General features: G+C 38.3%; 1 protein-coding gene and 1 long non-coding RNA gene across 5 annotated transcripts; one reads left to right on the top strand and one right to left on the bottom strand.

Moving 5' to 3' along the window:
* Positions 1-389: 389 nt before the first annotated feature.
* Positions 390-4,015, top strand: LOC103432945 (putative receptor-like protein kinase At3g47110). The gene is made up of 2 exons (XM_008371170.4): positions 390-3,185; positions 3,324-4,015. The coding sequence occupies exons 1-2, from the start codon at positions 728-730 to the stop codon at positions 3,761-3,763; spliced, it is 2,898 nt and encodes a 965-aa protein (XP_008369392.2). The 5' UTR covers positions 390-727; the 3' UTR covers positions 3,764-4,015.
* A 64-nt stretch (positions 4,016-4,079) lies between these two features.
* LOC103432813 (uncharacterized) lies at positions 4,080-6,206 on the bottom strand. 4 transcript variants are annotated; one of them, XR_011583083.1, is made up of 5 exons: positions 5,813-6,192; positions 5,588-5,622; positions 5,190-5,304; positions 4,949-4,978; positions 4,080-4,396 (listed from the first exon to the last, which is right to left on the bottom strand). It is a non-coding gene; the product is annotated as an uncharacterized lncRNA (long non-coding RNA). The 4 variants fall into 4 exon arrangements; XR_011583084.1 differs by having other exon boundaries at positions 4,080-4,334; XR_011583082.1 differs by lacking the exon at positions 4,949-4,978 and having other exon boundaries at positions 5,813-6,206.
* Between the last annotated feature and the right edge of the window lie 9,907 nt (positions 6,207-16,113).

The following is a 16,113-nucleotide window of genomic DNA, read 5'->3' as shown; positions in this document are numbered from 1 at the left end:
AAATAGGTAATTAACAAAATCTCTCCACCAAGGAAACTAACTAAGAAGTCAAAACCAAACCCAATTAGGACACCAAAACCAAATAGGTAACACAAACCTAATTTATTGCATCATCCTAATTTTGAGCCAAAAACCCAACAACTCCAAGCACACATCTTTGACAATATGATCTTCCTTCATCTCCCAAGTCAATATTGATTTTTATGGGCATTGAAAATCTACCCAATGTTTTCAGTTTCTACGTGGGCATTCATTACCCACAATTATTTTCAACACTAGTCTTAATCTAACAGTTGATGTCTATTAATTCCCTAGTCTTAATCTAACAAGGCTGTGATCCAATTTTCCTCCAGAAACCAGCTGTGCAACCCAATTCGGACCCTGAAATTGACTCCATTCTTTGCGTCAACTAACAGTTACATAAATATCCAGAGCTTCATTTTGCAGCCTAGCTAAAATGGAGTTCTCAAGTATTCATATTAGCATTTGGTTTATTTTCATGCAACCACTCTTTCTTCTCTTTCTTTTTACCTCTGCCTCCTCCTCCCGTTTAGCGGGAAATGAGGTGGATAGGCTTTCCTTGCTTGCCTTCAAAGCTGAAATCGTGACTGATACCCTAGGCATCCTTGGCTCTTGGAATGAATCCCTCCACTTCTGTCGTTGGCCAGGCATCACTTGTGGCGGCAGACACCAGAGAGTTACAGTGTTCGACCTCTGATCAAGCGGGATGGCAGGCCACCTATCTCCCCACATTGGAAACTTGAGCTTTCTGCGGGCTTTATACCTCCATAACAATAGCTTCAGCCACACCATCCCTCCAGAAATTGGTCGTTTGTTCCACTTGCAAAGACTAGGCCTTGAAAACAACTCCTTCAGTGGTCATATTCCATTCAACATATCAAGTTGCTCTAACCTCCAATACCTTGGCTTATTAGGCAACACTCTTAGTGGCGAACTTCCAACTGAAATTGCCTCATTGTCCAAGCTTCAGTTTCTTGATTTAGGCAAGAACAATTTTTCTGGGAAAATCCCACCTTCTTTTGGGAATCTTTCTTGTCTTTGGATGTTATCTGTGATTGAAAATAATCTGCATGGAGGTATTCCAAATAGCCTTGGCCAGTTGAAAAGCTTAATGGCTTTCTTATTGGCTGTCAATTATTTGAATGGTACCGTTCCTCCCTCCATATACAACCTCTCGTCAATTAAATTCATTTATATGGCTCAAAACAACCTTCATGGAACTCTTCCTCCTGGCTTGGGCCACACTATATTTCCAAACCTCGAAACCTTTGTTTTCTATGCCAATCAATTCACTGGACCAGTACCAGCTTCAATCTCCAATGCCTCAAACCTTTCAGTATTTTCTATCTCTTCCAATAAGTTTACTGGGAAAGTGCCTAGTCTGGCACGCCTGTCAAATTTGTATTTGTTTGGACCTAATGATAACAATCTTGGAAATAATGAGGAAGGTGACTTGGATTTCATCTCTTCTCTAGTTAATTGCACCAATTTAGAAGTTTTAGATATCAGTGCCAATAGTTTTGGAGGAGTGATGCCTGAATCTGTCAGTAATCTCTCAACAAAGCTCAGGAAAATATTTTTCTATGAGAATCAGATACACGGAAGCATTCCCATCGGAGTTGGAAATCTTATCAACTTGGAGATACTAAACTTTCATGCAAATTTATTGGCAGGCACTATACCGAGTTCAATAGGTAAACTGAATAAGCTTTATGACCTATATCTAGATTCGAATGAATTGTCAGGTAATGTTCCATCATCTCTAGGAAATCTTTCTTCATTAAGCAACTTGTATCTCAGCTCAAACAAGTTAAATGGAAGCATACCACAAAGTCTCGGAGACTGCAGGTTTATGTTAGAATTGGATCTTTCCCACAACAATCTTAGCGGTCCAATTCCAAAACAAGTCATCAATTTACATGTTCACTTGGATCTACCTGGAAACCAACTTGTTCACTTGGATCTATCTGGAAACCAACTTACTGAATCCATTCCCATGGAAGTAGGTAACTTGCCGCATCTTGTTTTCTTGGATGTTTCTGAAAACAAGTTATCTGGTGAGATTCCACAAAGCTTAGGGAGTTGCACAAGTTTGACGACTCTGTCTCTGAGAGAAAATTTATTGCATGGGATAATTCCTAAATCCTTGAGCTCTTTGGGAGGAATTGAAGATTTCGACCTCTCTCGCAACAAATTGTCTGGCATAATTCCCAACTACTTGGGGAGTTTCCCCTTCTTGCATAATTTGAACCTTTCATTTAACGATTTTGAAGGTGCAGTACCAATCCAAGGAGTTTTTAAGAATGCAAGTGCGGTATCTATTGTGGGAAACACACGGCTTTGTGGAGGTATACCTCACTTAAGATTGCTTAAATGCATCTCCAAGCAATCTAAGCGCGGGTTATCTCCTAAGCTGAACTTAATTATCTCAGTTTCCTGTGGGGTTGTCGGCTTGGTCTTGGTGTTGTTACTCGCGCTTCTTTATCGATCAAGAAAGGCTAGAGCGCTTAAGTCAACTTCAGGATCATCATTGGGGGTTTCACTCTTGAAACTATCCTATGGAGATCTCTTCAAAGCAACTGATGGGTTCTCTGCTTCGAATCTGATTGGTGCTGGAAGTTTTGGGTCCGTGTACAAGGGAGTTCTCAATCAGCATGAAGAAATAAATGTTGCGGTGAAAGTACTAAATCTTCGAACTTCAAGAGCTTCTAAAAGTTTCATAACTGAATGTGAAGCCTTGAAAAGCATTAGGCATCGAAATCTTGTCAAGCTAATGACTGCTTGTTCAAGCATTGATTTTCAAGGAAACGATTTCAAAGCCCTAGTGTATGAGTTCATGGTGAATGGAAGCCTAGATGAGTGGCTGCACATATCAACTCAAGGAGTAGATAGGCCAGCCAATCTGCCAAAGAACCTGAACCTCACTCAAAGAGTTAACATTGCCATCGATGTAGCGTGTGCTCTGGATTATTTGCACAACCGCTTCCACATGCCAATAGTTCATTGTGATATAAAGCCCAGCAACATTTTGTTAGACAGTGACATGACTGCTTGTGTAGGTGATTTCGGTTTAGCAAGGTACTTCCGAGATGCTTCTTGCCCATCTCCTTTGCACGAAAGCAGTTCCAGTGTCATAAAAGGCTCCATGGGCTATACTCCCCCAGGTAAATTTTCTTTTACATACATAAACATACATACATACGTGTATACATACATATATATATATATATATATATATAGCATGAGTTTTTTCAAGACACACATAAGAACAAAGCTATGTTTTTGTGCATATAACTTAAAAGAGTATGGAATGGGAAGCGAGGTGGCAACATATGGTGACATGTATAGCTATGGAATACTGTTGTTGGAGATGTTAATTGGCAAGAGGCCAACATATGAGATGTTTAAAGATGGTATGAACTTGCACAGTTTTGTTTCGATGGCTCTACCAGGACATGTGGAAGAAATATGTGATCCACTACTTGTTCAAATAGAAGAAAGCAAAAGCAGTACTAATCCCAGAAGTAACAGGGGGAATCATACCCCAAATGATCAAAGAAAAAGGGTTGTGGGGTGCTTGACTTCCATTGCAAGAGTGGGAGTGGCTTGTTCTGTAGCGATGCTGAGGGAGCGAAAAGACATGAGCAATGTGGTCACTGAATTGAGTCTAATAAGGGACATGCTAACTGGAATCAGATGCCAAGTGAGCTTCTCTGATCAAGGCCTATGTAGTGAGAAATAATAGCCTGTCATCATTATTTCAACTGCCATGAAACTTGGACAGTAGTTTGCGTGGAGTGGTCTGTCGGTTTTAATATTTTTGCAGTTGCTTTTATTGTATGATTTGTGAATGATCTTTGTAAGATCATCTTTGCGCTTGCTTGGATGTCTATTTAAGTTTAGTGTTCTGTCTGTTTAATATTTTGCGTTACTAAGTTCGTGTTTGTCCAGTCTTCAAATTTGTCAGTCTTTCTTACTTTCTTTGTTGTTTACATTGATTGTTTACACACTTGTTATTGTAGTATATACTAGCAATTGAACCTGCGCGATGCCGTAGATTTTTAATTGTAAACGTGTAGAATATGTTAAAATCCATTTACATCCATATCAAACTCTATTTACATCCTTATGTTCATTAAGAAATAAAAGATAGGTGTTTGTAGAACACATTACATAGCAAAAAAAGTTGGAGACTAAGCTGTTCATATAGATATAATACACACCAAAATATTTTTGCTTTTCATGTCCCAACTTTCAGATCGTTCCTCGGGACTTCACTCTTCTTTCTTCATCGTTGCCAAAAAGATGTTCTTCTGGCACAGTCCGTTAAAATATCGTGTGAATGTAATTGAAACCTCAGACAACAGATAGATAGCTAGGAAGAAAGAAAAACACATGCATGAAGAAAACTTGTAATTTTCAACCACACCTAACTTATAATTAAGCTAAGCAATGAAAACAAAATAAACAGAAAAATAAATTAAAGAAGAAAATTGGGAGAGCTAATTTATACATACACCAACCTACATTCTTACACTATTCATCCTGTTTTCCCGAAATCTTTCCAGACATCAATGAATACAAAACTGTTCGTAGCAATGAAAACGTAATTTCTACTAATTGCATCCATACAAAAGCTGACAACCCAATGAGGCAGCATTAAGTTACAATGCTTGATCCTCTAATGGAACATTGTTAGAAATTCAAGCACTCGAGCATCTTTTGAGTTTAATTACTACTACTTAAACATGCTAAAAATTGGCTAGACTTTTTTTAATCAACACATCCGTAAGATAGCTAATTCTAATTAGTCTCATGACGAGCAAATAGGTGAATTTGGATTGGCAGTTCTAATATTCACATCTAATATTGACGTATAAGAAATCAAATGGGGGACATATAAGCAAAGCTGAGACAGAGAGCTTACATATATAATCCCCATTTCCTCTTTTTTCATCTGCTCTATCAGATACAATGTGAGTGACTAAATGAGTGCATTTAAATTGGAAAGAGTTGACATAGGCATAAATGGACAAAGAAAAGGAGGAAGATAAGATGAAACAAAGAAAAGGCCTTCAAAATTTTTGACAGAGGCGTTTTCAGCAAGTAATAAAACAGAGGCATTTCCAAATAGAAGATTAAGTGTTAGAATTGAGTCACAGACTCACATGAGTACTGAAGGGGGAGGAGAAAAGGCTAACGTCCACCGGCGGCGAATTAGGGACCCATGCGTACGTTTCAACGCCAATGCATAGGATGGTATATTCTGACCATTCAAGTTCCCTAAACACGCAAAATAGGATGAAAATAAATGATTTTATGCAATAGATGCACAATTCTCGTCAATATTTATGTTTTCATGTCAAGGCAGCATATGAGAACCAATAGCATTCAACATTGCTCATTCCTTATCTAATGAAAAATAGTTTTGCACCTAACATTCAATTCCACCCTGCGGAAATCCTCCTTATGACAAAAACACAACCCGATTGAAACAATAATCTTAACCATGATGACAAATCAGCAAGGATTTATATCAGTGATGTCAGGGCTATTGTTTTCATACCTGTGCAGTCAGAAGAGAGATTCTTTGGCAATCACCTGCAACGGTACACAAACACCATCAAATTTCCAAAATCGGAAAAATTACCAAAAAAAAAAAAAAAACCCTAATGATTACATTTTTTTTCTAATGCTATGGTTCGGTTCAATTGAGAAAGGGGTATGCAAAAATCAAGAAAAGAATTGTGAAAGGGGATATTTGTAAAGAAATTTTTGGGATCTAGCGTACGATAAATTGCTTCCCTTCGGTCAAGCGGGTTTTGGAAAACGTCGCGGATGGAATGGTGGTGCCGTGGAAAAATTTGCAGACTCCGATTAGCTCACAATCTAAGATAATTCGAGGGTGTAGAGGAAAAATATTACCCTCTCCGACCCAAAAAAGGTCGGAAAGGCCTGAAATTGGCGGGCAAAATAAACACCTCAAGCTGGGCTTATGGAACTCTTCGGTCGAGGGTAGATTCGAGCACGCAAAGCTCGAATGTTGTTGTTGTTAGCACTCTCTTGAGCCGAATTGTTGTGGTTGCAGTGGCAGCCGTCAGAAAACGTCGATTTTTGGGTTTCTCGTTCGAACGGTAAGTCGGAGTCGGTGAGGAGCGAGAGGGGGAAGAGAGAAGAGAAATGAACAAAAATTAAAGCGTATATATATTTTCTCAGGTAGTGGCAGAGAAGTAATAAATCAAATTTAACAGGGGCAAAACGGGAAGAAATTTGTTCTTATGAACAGTAAATCAGCTAGTTTTGAGTTTTTATATCAAATTAAATTTGATTGTGACTTCTTGATTCTTATTATCGCTAGAATTGATATTATTTTCGTATTTTCTTAAATTGCTCCAACACATTCTTCTATAAAGTATTCAGTTGTTTCTTTCAAATTATTTAATGTTAACAATAATCAGTTGTATCTTTAGATAATGCAATTTTCATTATACATAAATTTTGTCTTGCAAGTTGCAACCAAATACATAGTTTAGTGGCATCACCAGTCCAATAAATACTTGTACGTCACAAGTTAAAAATAATTTCATAAATGTCAGGTAACGTCACTCATTCCTATAAGAGTCTCTCTTGAAATCATGGACGGTAAAAATCATTCATGTTTTTTTTGAGTCTTTGCGTCAACTTAATGAGAATTTTTCATTGTGACGGAAACACGTATGGTACACCACTTGTTTTTATGTAAGTTGTAAATTTTTTTATTTTTTAAGTTATTAACTTTTTAACACACATATCCCATCATTTGTATAGTGACACGTGGTGTACCACCTCGTGTGCTGATCACACTGAAAAATCTCTCCAACTTAATTACCAAACGCCCTTAATATCAAGAGCTATAATTATTGCATGCGTATATATGCATAGTTAGGGAATCTTCTTGTTGGAGATGCTTACTGGAAAGCGGCCTACAGATGAAATGTTCAAAGATGGTCTGAACCTGCACAAGGTCGTTCGGATAGCCTTTGCTTGAGCGCACACATAGTAGTTGAACCTAAAGGGTTTATGACAAGTATAAAAATTCTCTACAATCTCACAATTTTTAAATAACAACTTCGATACTTTATTCTTCTTCATAAGGAGGTATTTATAAGATTACATAGGAGCAATAAAAGAAATAAATCTCAACAATCCTTTCTTAACAAGACAAGGAAACCTAGACCAAATCAAATCATATCAAAACCGTAATTAAATCATATAAAATCACTAATTAAATCAAATCCTAAAATACTTTCTTTTTTATTTTCCAACAATAGTAATACCGCAAACAATAGGAATAAGGTCCAAGATGATGAAAGGCAAAGATTTGCTTGTTCTGCAGATTTGCCGGGAGAGCAGATGGATTTGGACATGTTGAAGGACTATGCCTAGTAAGGGATGTACGAACCGGAACCTAGATTCCTAGAATTCATATGATCACGGCCTAAGCAGCACGCGTCCAACTGAATTTGTTCGAGTACTGAGTCAAGGATTCAGGCCTATTTCATAAGCTTTCTAGACTCTTGAGTTACACTTGCAGAATTGCAGACATGAACAATATTGTAAGCGTCAAAATAAAAGATGAACATAATATTCTTCATAGTATGAATGAGCATAATTTATGGTCTTATTCTTGGCAGTTTGCTGCATAATTTCTTTATGCGCTTCAGGCATGGTGTGAAGAAGTCAAGTAATTGTTGGGCAACCCGAAACCAACATCAGCCGCGCTAGGAGGAAAGCTAATCGTTGAATTGAATTGGACATGTTTTGCATTATTAGTGGTAGGGGACAGAAATAGGGTTCAGCCAAAAGCTACGATTTGCATTACGTGTACCTTTCCAACGAAAAGGGCTCAGTTCAACTAACATGTAACATTTTCCTCAGCAACAAACACTAGAAGAGTTATGTGCCAAACCCAAAGGTCTATACCATTTCACGGATCCAAATTCTCTCCGATTCTCTCTCTCCAGATTCTTTCCAAAACTACAACCCTGGTTGTTAATGCAGATCATGTGGCCAGCAATCAGTCTTAAATGGTACCTCCCGGATTTTGGTTTAGCAAGGTACCTCCTGGATGCTTCGTGTTCACTTCCTTCACACAGAAGCACTGCCAATGTCATAAATGGCTCCATAGGCTATATCGCCCCAGGTAAGATGCATTGTTGCTTCAACCTCTCTTTGACATGTACAAGAACATAATTTTTCATTTATTTCAGTTTTTAACAGTATGATCCATATGTTTCTGTCCGGGAAAAAAAAAATCTAGAGTATGGCATGGGAAACGAGGTTTCAACATATGGAGATGTGTATAGCTACAGAATCCTGCTGTTGGAGATGCTTACTGGAAAGAGGCCTACAGATGAGATGTTCAAGGATGATCTGAACCTGCACAACTTTATTCGGATAGCTTTGCCTGAATGTCACAAAAGCTCGGATCATTATAACTCCCTTACAACCTCACAGAATTCAACCATTTATTTCTCCCACCACCTTCAATGCAAACACAAAATCACTTATAGTCAATAACTACAATTTGACAACAATCACCAATCTTTTTTTCGATTCGAATTCAGCTCCACAATCTTATTCGAACATTTGATATCAGAAAATTTATAAAGATTTGATATCAGAAAGATGATCACTGATCACCACGCATGCAATTCTTGAAAATTACTGAAATCAAAACAACAACTTCCACTCAATTTCTCAGCAACAGAAAGATCAAGCCAAATCAAAACCAATTGTTAGAAAATATTAGTATTTTGGTTTATTTGAATATTTGGTTTTCTGGGCTTAGCCCGTTAGAATTAGGTTTTGTTAGAGATTAGGGTTAGGTTATTATAAATAGGGTGCTTTGTTATTCATTAGAGAACAAGTCATTCACAATGTAGTCTTTTGGAATTCTGTAGTCATTTTAGCATTCTCCTTTGTTTAATAATATTCTTATTATTTTGTAGTTTTGTTCATGGCGCACTCTAATATTCAACTTGGTAGCCGTTTCAACTAAATTGCACAAAAGAGTCAAAATTTAATTGATATACAGAACTATCAGTTCAATCGAAAACAATTAGAATTCAAGACCCTACCTCCTCCATTCTCCGAGAGCGAAGCCCCCCTCAGGCAGCATCTTCAACGGACCCGGCAAAATCGGATCGTCGGACCCACCAAACCCTCCATCAAAGCCCTAGCCGTTCGATTCGGCGTAGATCCATGGAGGAGAGAAGGCCTCCGACGCCGGCTGAGTGGCGAAAGCGTCGTCTGCGGCGGAGCCGTGGAAGAGTCGGGAATCGGTGGCGGAGTTCTTGAGCGACTCTGAGTCGAATCGCTGGGAGGAGAGTCGAGGGTCGTAGCCCAGGTAACCGTCATCGTCGAACGGGCGAGTTGACCCGGTGGTCGGGACCGAGTCGACTTCGGGCTGAGAGAACGAGGCCATGATTAAGTCAAGTGCACCTGATGAGCGAAATGCCTAGCGAAATGCTCCGAAAGGAAAAACTCACGTAGGAAAAACTTTATGTTGGGCGTGGGAGTTCTTCCCTCTATCTGTAGGGGTTCTCTCTCATTTGCGAGAGAATTTTACCAGTTTTTCTCAACCTCTCTCTCGTTTTCCTCCCTTTCTTCAGTTTCTTCTTTCGATTGCCGTTTTGAGAGTCGGCGCTCTGGGATTTCTCATTGTTTTTCTGTTTTTTTCCACACCTTTTCCCTGTTTTGCAGCCCTCTCCTTCCAACCTAGCCCTTCCATATTTTCCTCACCAACCCACACCTCAGTCCTTTTCAACCATGTTCTTTCCCACCATCTTCCCTCTCCCTAAATCAAAACTTATATCTCAAAGTTTCAGGCCCGATCTGGATTTTTTTTTTGGGTAAACAATCTAGAATTTCAGTTGCACTTTAAGATTTGATTTTTGCTTTGGGTTTGCTTTTTGGTTTGATTGGGTTGCTTCTTGTTAATGGGGGTAAAGGTTTTATTGTTTTTAATTTTGCATTAATTGCTTTTGATGTCTTTTTGCATCTGTTTGCTGCTGGTGCTCCTTTCAGTCATTTCTACAGTTGTGGATTTCATGTCTGCGGTGGTGGGTCGGATAGTTTGAGAGTCATGTTTGACTCATCCCTTGATCGCTTGAAGATGACTCATGTTGCTAGCTTCGAGAGTGTGCTACAATACCATCTTCTACATATCTCATGTCGAGGCTTCTGTCTCTTCTTTACCTGTCGAGACTTCAGTCTCCTTTTTGGTGCTTGGGGTGCTGGAGGCGGTGCATGCAAAAAGATTGAAGAAGTTGCTAGGTTTCCTTGTATTTTGCGTTTTCTGTTATGGGCTCTAATATTTGTTTTGGGCCACTTGTACATGTCTTTTGTAATGATGGGCTTCCCTGCCTTCCTTAGGTCTTTTCTTGGTAGTGTGAGGGGTGACGTTTTGTTAGCATCAGATGCGACGTCAAAGTTTCTTGTATCCCCTTACACTACTTGGTGTTTTTTGCTTTAATTTGGTTGTTTCACTCCTTGTAGGCTCTCTCTGTATCCTTTTGGCATCTTTGCCCTGGTAACAGCGGTTATTTACTCATAACCGTTTATACTCATATCCGTATAACTGTTTACCTATTGGGTAATTGCCTAAACGGTTATATCTATACCCATAACCATTTATAAACAGTTAACCATACTCATAATCACATACCCATTTAACCGTAACCGTTTAATACTTGTTTACCCATTTATCCTTTTTAAACCCTTTTTTTTATTACCATTACCCCTTTTTCACCCGTGTACATGTTTTTTAACAACTTGAAAATTAAAAAAAAAATTGTCATAATTTTTTTTTATGACAATTAAACACCGTTATAGGTACATTCATCATATATTTCCTTATTTTAATTTTTTAAGTCCTTATACCATTCCAATAATTGAAATAATAGTTTACGAACGATACTTTTAACTGTTACCAATAAAGATAATATAATATTTGCTAAGTATTATTGGGTTACGAAAACTGTTCACAAGATAGTATTCTTGTGTTATTTAACTCATAATGTAAAGTATTAACATAATATATATAATGAGCTACATTATATTATAATTAGCTATATAAACCATGCACTATAGTCAATAGCACTGATCTAAATTTTATCCGATAGAGAACATGGTTTGTATTAATTTTACATATATAAAATAAATGGGTAAACGGTTACCCGTTTATAACTGCGGTTAATACTCATAACCACTCATTTAAATTTCACTGGTAAATGGTTATACCCATAACCGTTCATTTATCTAAACGGTTACTCATAACTGTGGGTATTTTGTCCATCCCACGGGATCAATTTCTTCCCCCCTCACTGATTATTTATTTCGGTATTGCATTCATATTGGTTTTTTCATTTGTATTAATTTTGGTTAGGCCTAATCGGATAAATGTTCCTTGTGAAATCCCGTTCCTGGATTTCATTGTTATAATCTACATATTCGTATTATTGAGGTTTTATATTATTTTTGGGAATTTATATTAATTTGTTTGAATTTAGATTTTAATTAGATTAGTTACGAAGTTTAAAGTTTGGAAATTAATTATTTAAAATTCGTAAACCTTTCGAGGTCACAATTTATATTGTTGATTAGATTTCGAGATCATGAACGCGTAGGCGAAAGCCGTTTGCGAGTCCGGGTTTTAACGGTATAGTTACGGATATTTGAAGTTGTATTACTAAACTATAGATTTTAGTTTATTTTAAAACTCCCACATAGTGGGAAAGGGGGGGAATCAGAAATAAAAAAAAAGGGGTGAGGAGCAGCCTAATGCGGGAAAAAGGGGGAAAAGGAGGAAAAGAAGAAAAAAAAAAGGGAAGGGGGTGCGGTTGTTCATCCCGACCCGACCCGGCGGCCACAACCCAACGCCAAGGGCGGCGTTTCACGGCTGATTTCCACCCTCCCTCACTTGGGATTACTTATCCAACCTTCCCTCCACCATTACCATCCAAAATTAGAAGAAATTTAGTTGAAACTTGGTGGAAAACCCACCCTGGGTGTCGCGGGAGATTTTGGCCAAAATCCTTCGATTGTGAAGCAATTTCATACAATTACCTCCACCAAAAAACTTCTCTAGATGTCACAAACAAAGCCCAAACAACTAAAGGGGCGGCGGAACACCGGAGGTGAAGGATCGAAATCACCCATTTATAGGGTTTCCGGCGGACTTAAGGGAAATTGAGGCTTTTCCCGGAAAAATTGGACTTGGCCACATGTATAAATTTTTCTCTACTCATTGTGATCTTCATTTCTGTAAATTTTGGTAATTTTTGGAAATAGTTAATTTTTCCGGCAAGTCGGGGCGGCCGACCGCCACCCGCGGCGGCAGCCTGGCCAGTGGGCCGACGATGTCCTTTTAAGTTCAATTAGATGCCCTGATTTCATAATTGATATCCTTATGATGCGGTTTGATTGTTTGAACCTACTTTCATTACAATACGCCACTTGATAAATATTTGAATCAACGATCCGACCGTTGGATCGTCACCAAACTTTAATGCGTTATAGAATGTAATATTTGAGGATAGCTGGAACTGACAGATTGGGAATCCGACGTATGGATCTTCCTGAATTGGATTTCTAAGTTAGTAAAATTAATTGTTAACTGCCACCTAATCCTAGCAATGGGGTGGAGATCCGACCGTCGGATCGTGTTGAAATTTTAATATGTTGTTCTAGAAGCATAATGTGGACTTTGGGAAGTACGGATTCGAAATCCGATTTGCAGATCTTTCGGATCGAATTACTTGGAGTTGTGGAGACTACCTTTGATCGAAAGTTGACTTGTGGTCAATATGTCTTGAAACGTTCTAAATAATAGAATTAGTACTACGGAAGACTAAGTGAAGTCTAGTGGGCGTACATTGGTTAGAGAGTGACTTGAATATATGTGATATGGTTATTACCTTAATTTCCTACATTAATATTATTTGTGAATATGAATTGGTCTTATAAATATGATTTCTATTGAAATGTGATTTTTATATATTTAGCCATAGACTTATGTCTAGTAAACATGATATGGCTTGTGTACTGATGATGATTGTGATATATGTGTGTTTAATTATCTTTATAGTAATGTGAATGGCAAGTTCGATAAATGTTGTGACAATGTGATCGTAGAATCCTATTAGTAGTATGTTCTTATTTACTTGTGTGACATATTAGGGATGGCCTTGAGAAGTTGATGGTGTAGGTGACTACGTTGTAACTCATAGAGGTTGAGGTGTGGATAAGTTGTGTGTTGAAGTTACTGCACCATGTAGCAGTGTACATTGATGGTCCTGCTTGGTATATCCGCATTGGGGGACCATACACATTCTAGGAGTGATCATGCTTGGTATATCCGTGTTGGGTGGTCAGTACCTACTTGATTATCTTGACCCTGCTTGGTTAATCCGCATTGGGGGGTCACAAGTGGTTCTGCTTGGTTAATCCGCATTGGGGGGTCACTAGTGGTCCTGCTTGGTATATCCGCGATGGGGGACCATACGTATTCTAGAGGTGATGATGATTAGTTGTACTGGATACATTTGATTGGCGATCATATTTAGTTTGGTTCCGTTGAGTGGTCCGGAACTCGATGTTGTTGGATTTTGTAGAGTGGTCTGGAATCCCATTATCTGGAGAAGTAGGCTTGGCCTAATGGTGCCACTCTAGCCTTAGTTTATATATATTTGCGATAATGGTTTCGAAAATCTTGTGAATTGAGTTAGAAAAGATCTTAGACGTCTGGATGACTCTTTTAGGATTTTCTACGATTCGATTATGATTTCTTCAAGTATGAATTTAGAAAGTATAGGAATGATTGTTATTATTTTGATCAGATTAATTATTTACTGTGGCTAGAGAATGGTTTTATGCTTCGTCGGTTCTTAAATACGACGTATATTGTGAATGGCGATGTGATGAGACATAATGATTTATATGTTGGATGAAAGAGAAATCATGATTTTCATGGGGGTTTGTTATGTAGCCTGAGTCCAGGAATTTCATGCGGTCAGGTTATAATAAATGATGGAGGTATGCTATACTTTTCTGCTTGAACTGAATGTGATAAACATTTGATTTTGTGAGTGATGAACTACGAATGGCTTGATCCCTGTTTAGGGTACGTAGGCAGTCTAACGAAGAGGTTAGATGTAGCCATAAAGCTTACGAAAAATTATTACGTAGTTGGATCTTGAGTTATGCCTTGTACATATATCGGAGGCGGGATCTGTTAAATATACGGATGCTGGATGACGTCACGCGTCGATCCTGGATGTATGTTGGGTTCGGGGTGTGACAGTCCCTATGGTGACAAGGTAATAGGAAGATAGCCCTTGTGGTCAAAAAAATTAGGATTTAAACCCTCGTGGTACTAGTCCATTAGCAAATTTAATCTAAAAGTAATTTTTCCGTTAAATATTTGTTAATTAAAGGGTAAACATGTACTTTAATTTGTGCACCTTCTTCTTCCTCACCTCTCTAGTTTCTCTGTTACATGCGGGATCAAACATTTACACTTCTTCAAGCACCACCCAAGAGAGAGAGAAACATTACTGCTCAAACCAAAACCCTGAAATCTGAATCGTTTCTTCCCCAGGAGAGAAAGGTTTTGATTAGGGACCCAGATCTTGTTCTTGCCCACAAATTCTACAAAACCCAGAAGAAGTGCTTCTCCTCCAATCACTTTTGAAAGAAGCAAGAAAGCATCATCTCTGATCTGGGTTTTTAGCATCCTCTGTTTCTTGAGCTTTTTTCTAATTTTTGTTTTTCTGGAATGCGGTGGAAAGATTCAAACTTTCTCGGAAAATTGGAGTCCTTCTTGGTTTTGGGATATGGGTTCGTTTGCTTTTCTGGTTAGGACGATGGAGCATGTGTGCAAGCTCCGCAAAAAGAGCTTCTTGAGCGGCAGAGTCTTGGGAGGTCACATGAGGTGCCATGGAGCAAAGAAATCGGCTAAGACTGAGAAAAATATCGAAATGTGCAGAGCACATTCTGAGGTTGAAGACGATGATTACGCTGGTTATGGATTACGAGTGAACCCGAAAAAGTCCTGGAAATTTTCAGGGCACTCGAAGTTTGAAGCTTCTGCGGGGGAAGAAAAAGAGATCGTCTGCAGGTGCAGGGTTTATGGCAAAGGGTTTGATTCGATGAGGGCGATGTTCGGGCACATGGAGACGCAGTCCTGCGAAGTTTGTGGTAAAGGGTTCGAAACGTTGAGAGATTTAGCTACTCATTGTTGTGCTAGGTTAATCCAACACTCATAGCAGATACCACTCGAAAAGTATTAGGGGAAGCGATGGATTGGAGACTGTTGCTTCAGTAAGGTCTCTCTCTCGGGTGGTGCTTGAAGAAATGTAAATGCGGAAGAAACGATGTATGTTTGATCTTGCAGAATGTATGCAACAGAGAGACTACAGAGGCGAGAAAGAAGAAGGTGCACAAGTTAAAGTACATGTTTACCCTTTAATTAACAGACATATAACGAAAAAAATTACTTTTGGACTAAATTTGCTAACGGATTAGCACCACTAGGGTTTTAATCCTAATTTTTTTACCACGAAAGGCTATCTTCCGATTACTTTGTCACCACAAGGACTATTTATCCAATTAGGCCTTTTGGTTATGTGATTAGTGATTTTTGTACTTCATTTTATTTTGGGTTTTTCTTTCGGTTGTTTTTTAGGGTTTTTTGCTCCGCAAATTTCGATCAGATTGCTGGCATTTGAATTATTTTGTAATTATCGTAATTTCAATTGGGTGGAATTGGCCATTCTGTTCTCCAAAATCTTTGTTTGGGATTACAATTTGCTTAAATTTTGTGAGTTTAAAAAAAGATTGGGACTTTTTTCTGATTTTAAATTATTTACACAGTTCCAAAGCACTGTGTGTTAAACAATGGAATTTTGATTCAGATTGTAGTAATTGCCGTACAAGTTTAAACTTTTGTGTGGAATTGGTGCAACTTTTGGGATTTGTGCAATGTTATTTTGATTAGTTGTTGGCTAAAATTTGGTTCTTTTGATTTGGGTTTGGTTAATTGAATAAAAT

This window comes from Malus domestica, chromosome 07 (genome assembly GCF_042453785.1).
Source record: "Malus domestica chromosome 07, GDT2T_hap1".
NCBI classification, from domain to species: domain Eukaryota; kingdom Viridiplantae; phylum Streptophyta; class Magnoliopsida; order Rosales; family Rosaceae; genus Malus; species Malus domestica.
This window is presented reverse-complemented; position numbering and strand designations above follow the sequence as displayed.

What these genes read in the sequence shown, in the direction of transcription:
- LOC103432945 (XM_008371170.4), top strand. Translation starts at nt 728, where the DNA reads ATGGCAGGCCACCTATCTCCCCACATTGGAAACTTGAGCTTTCTGCGG. An exon ending in CATGGGCTATACTCCCCCAG is followed by an intron (nt 3,186 to 3,323) that starts GTAAATTTTCTT and finishes ATAACTTAAAAG; the next exon opens with AGTATGGAATGGGAAGCGAG.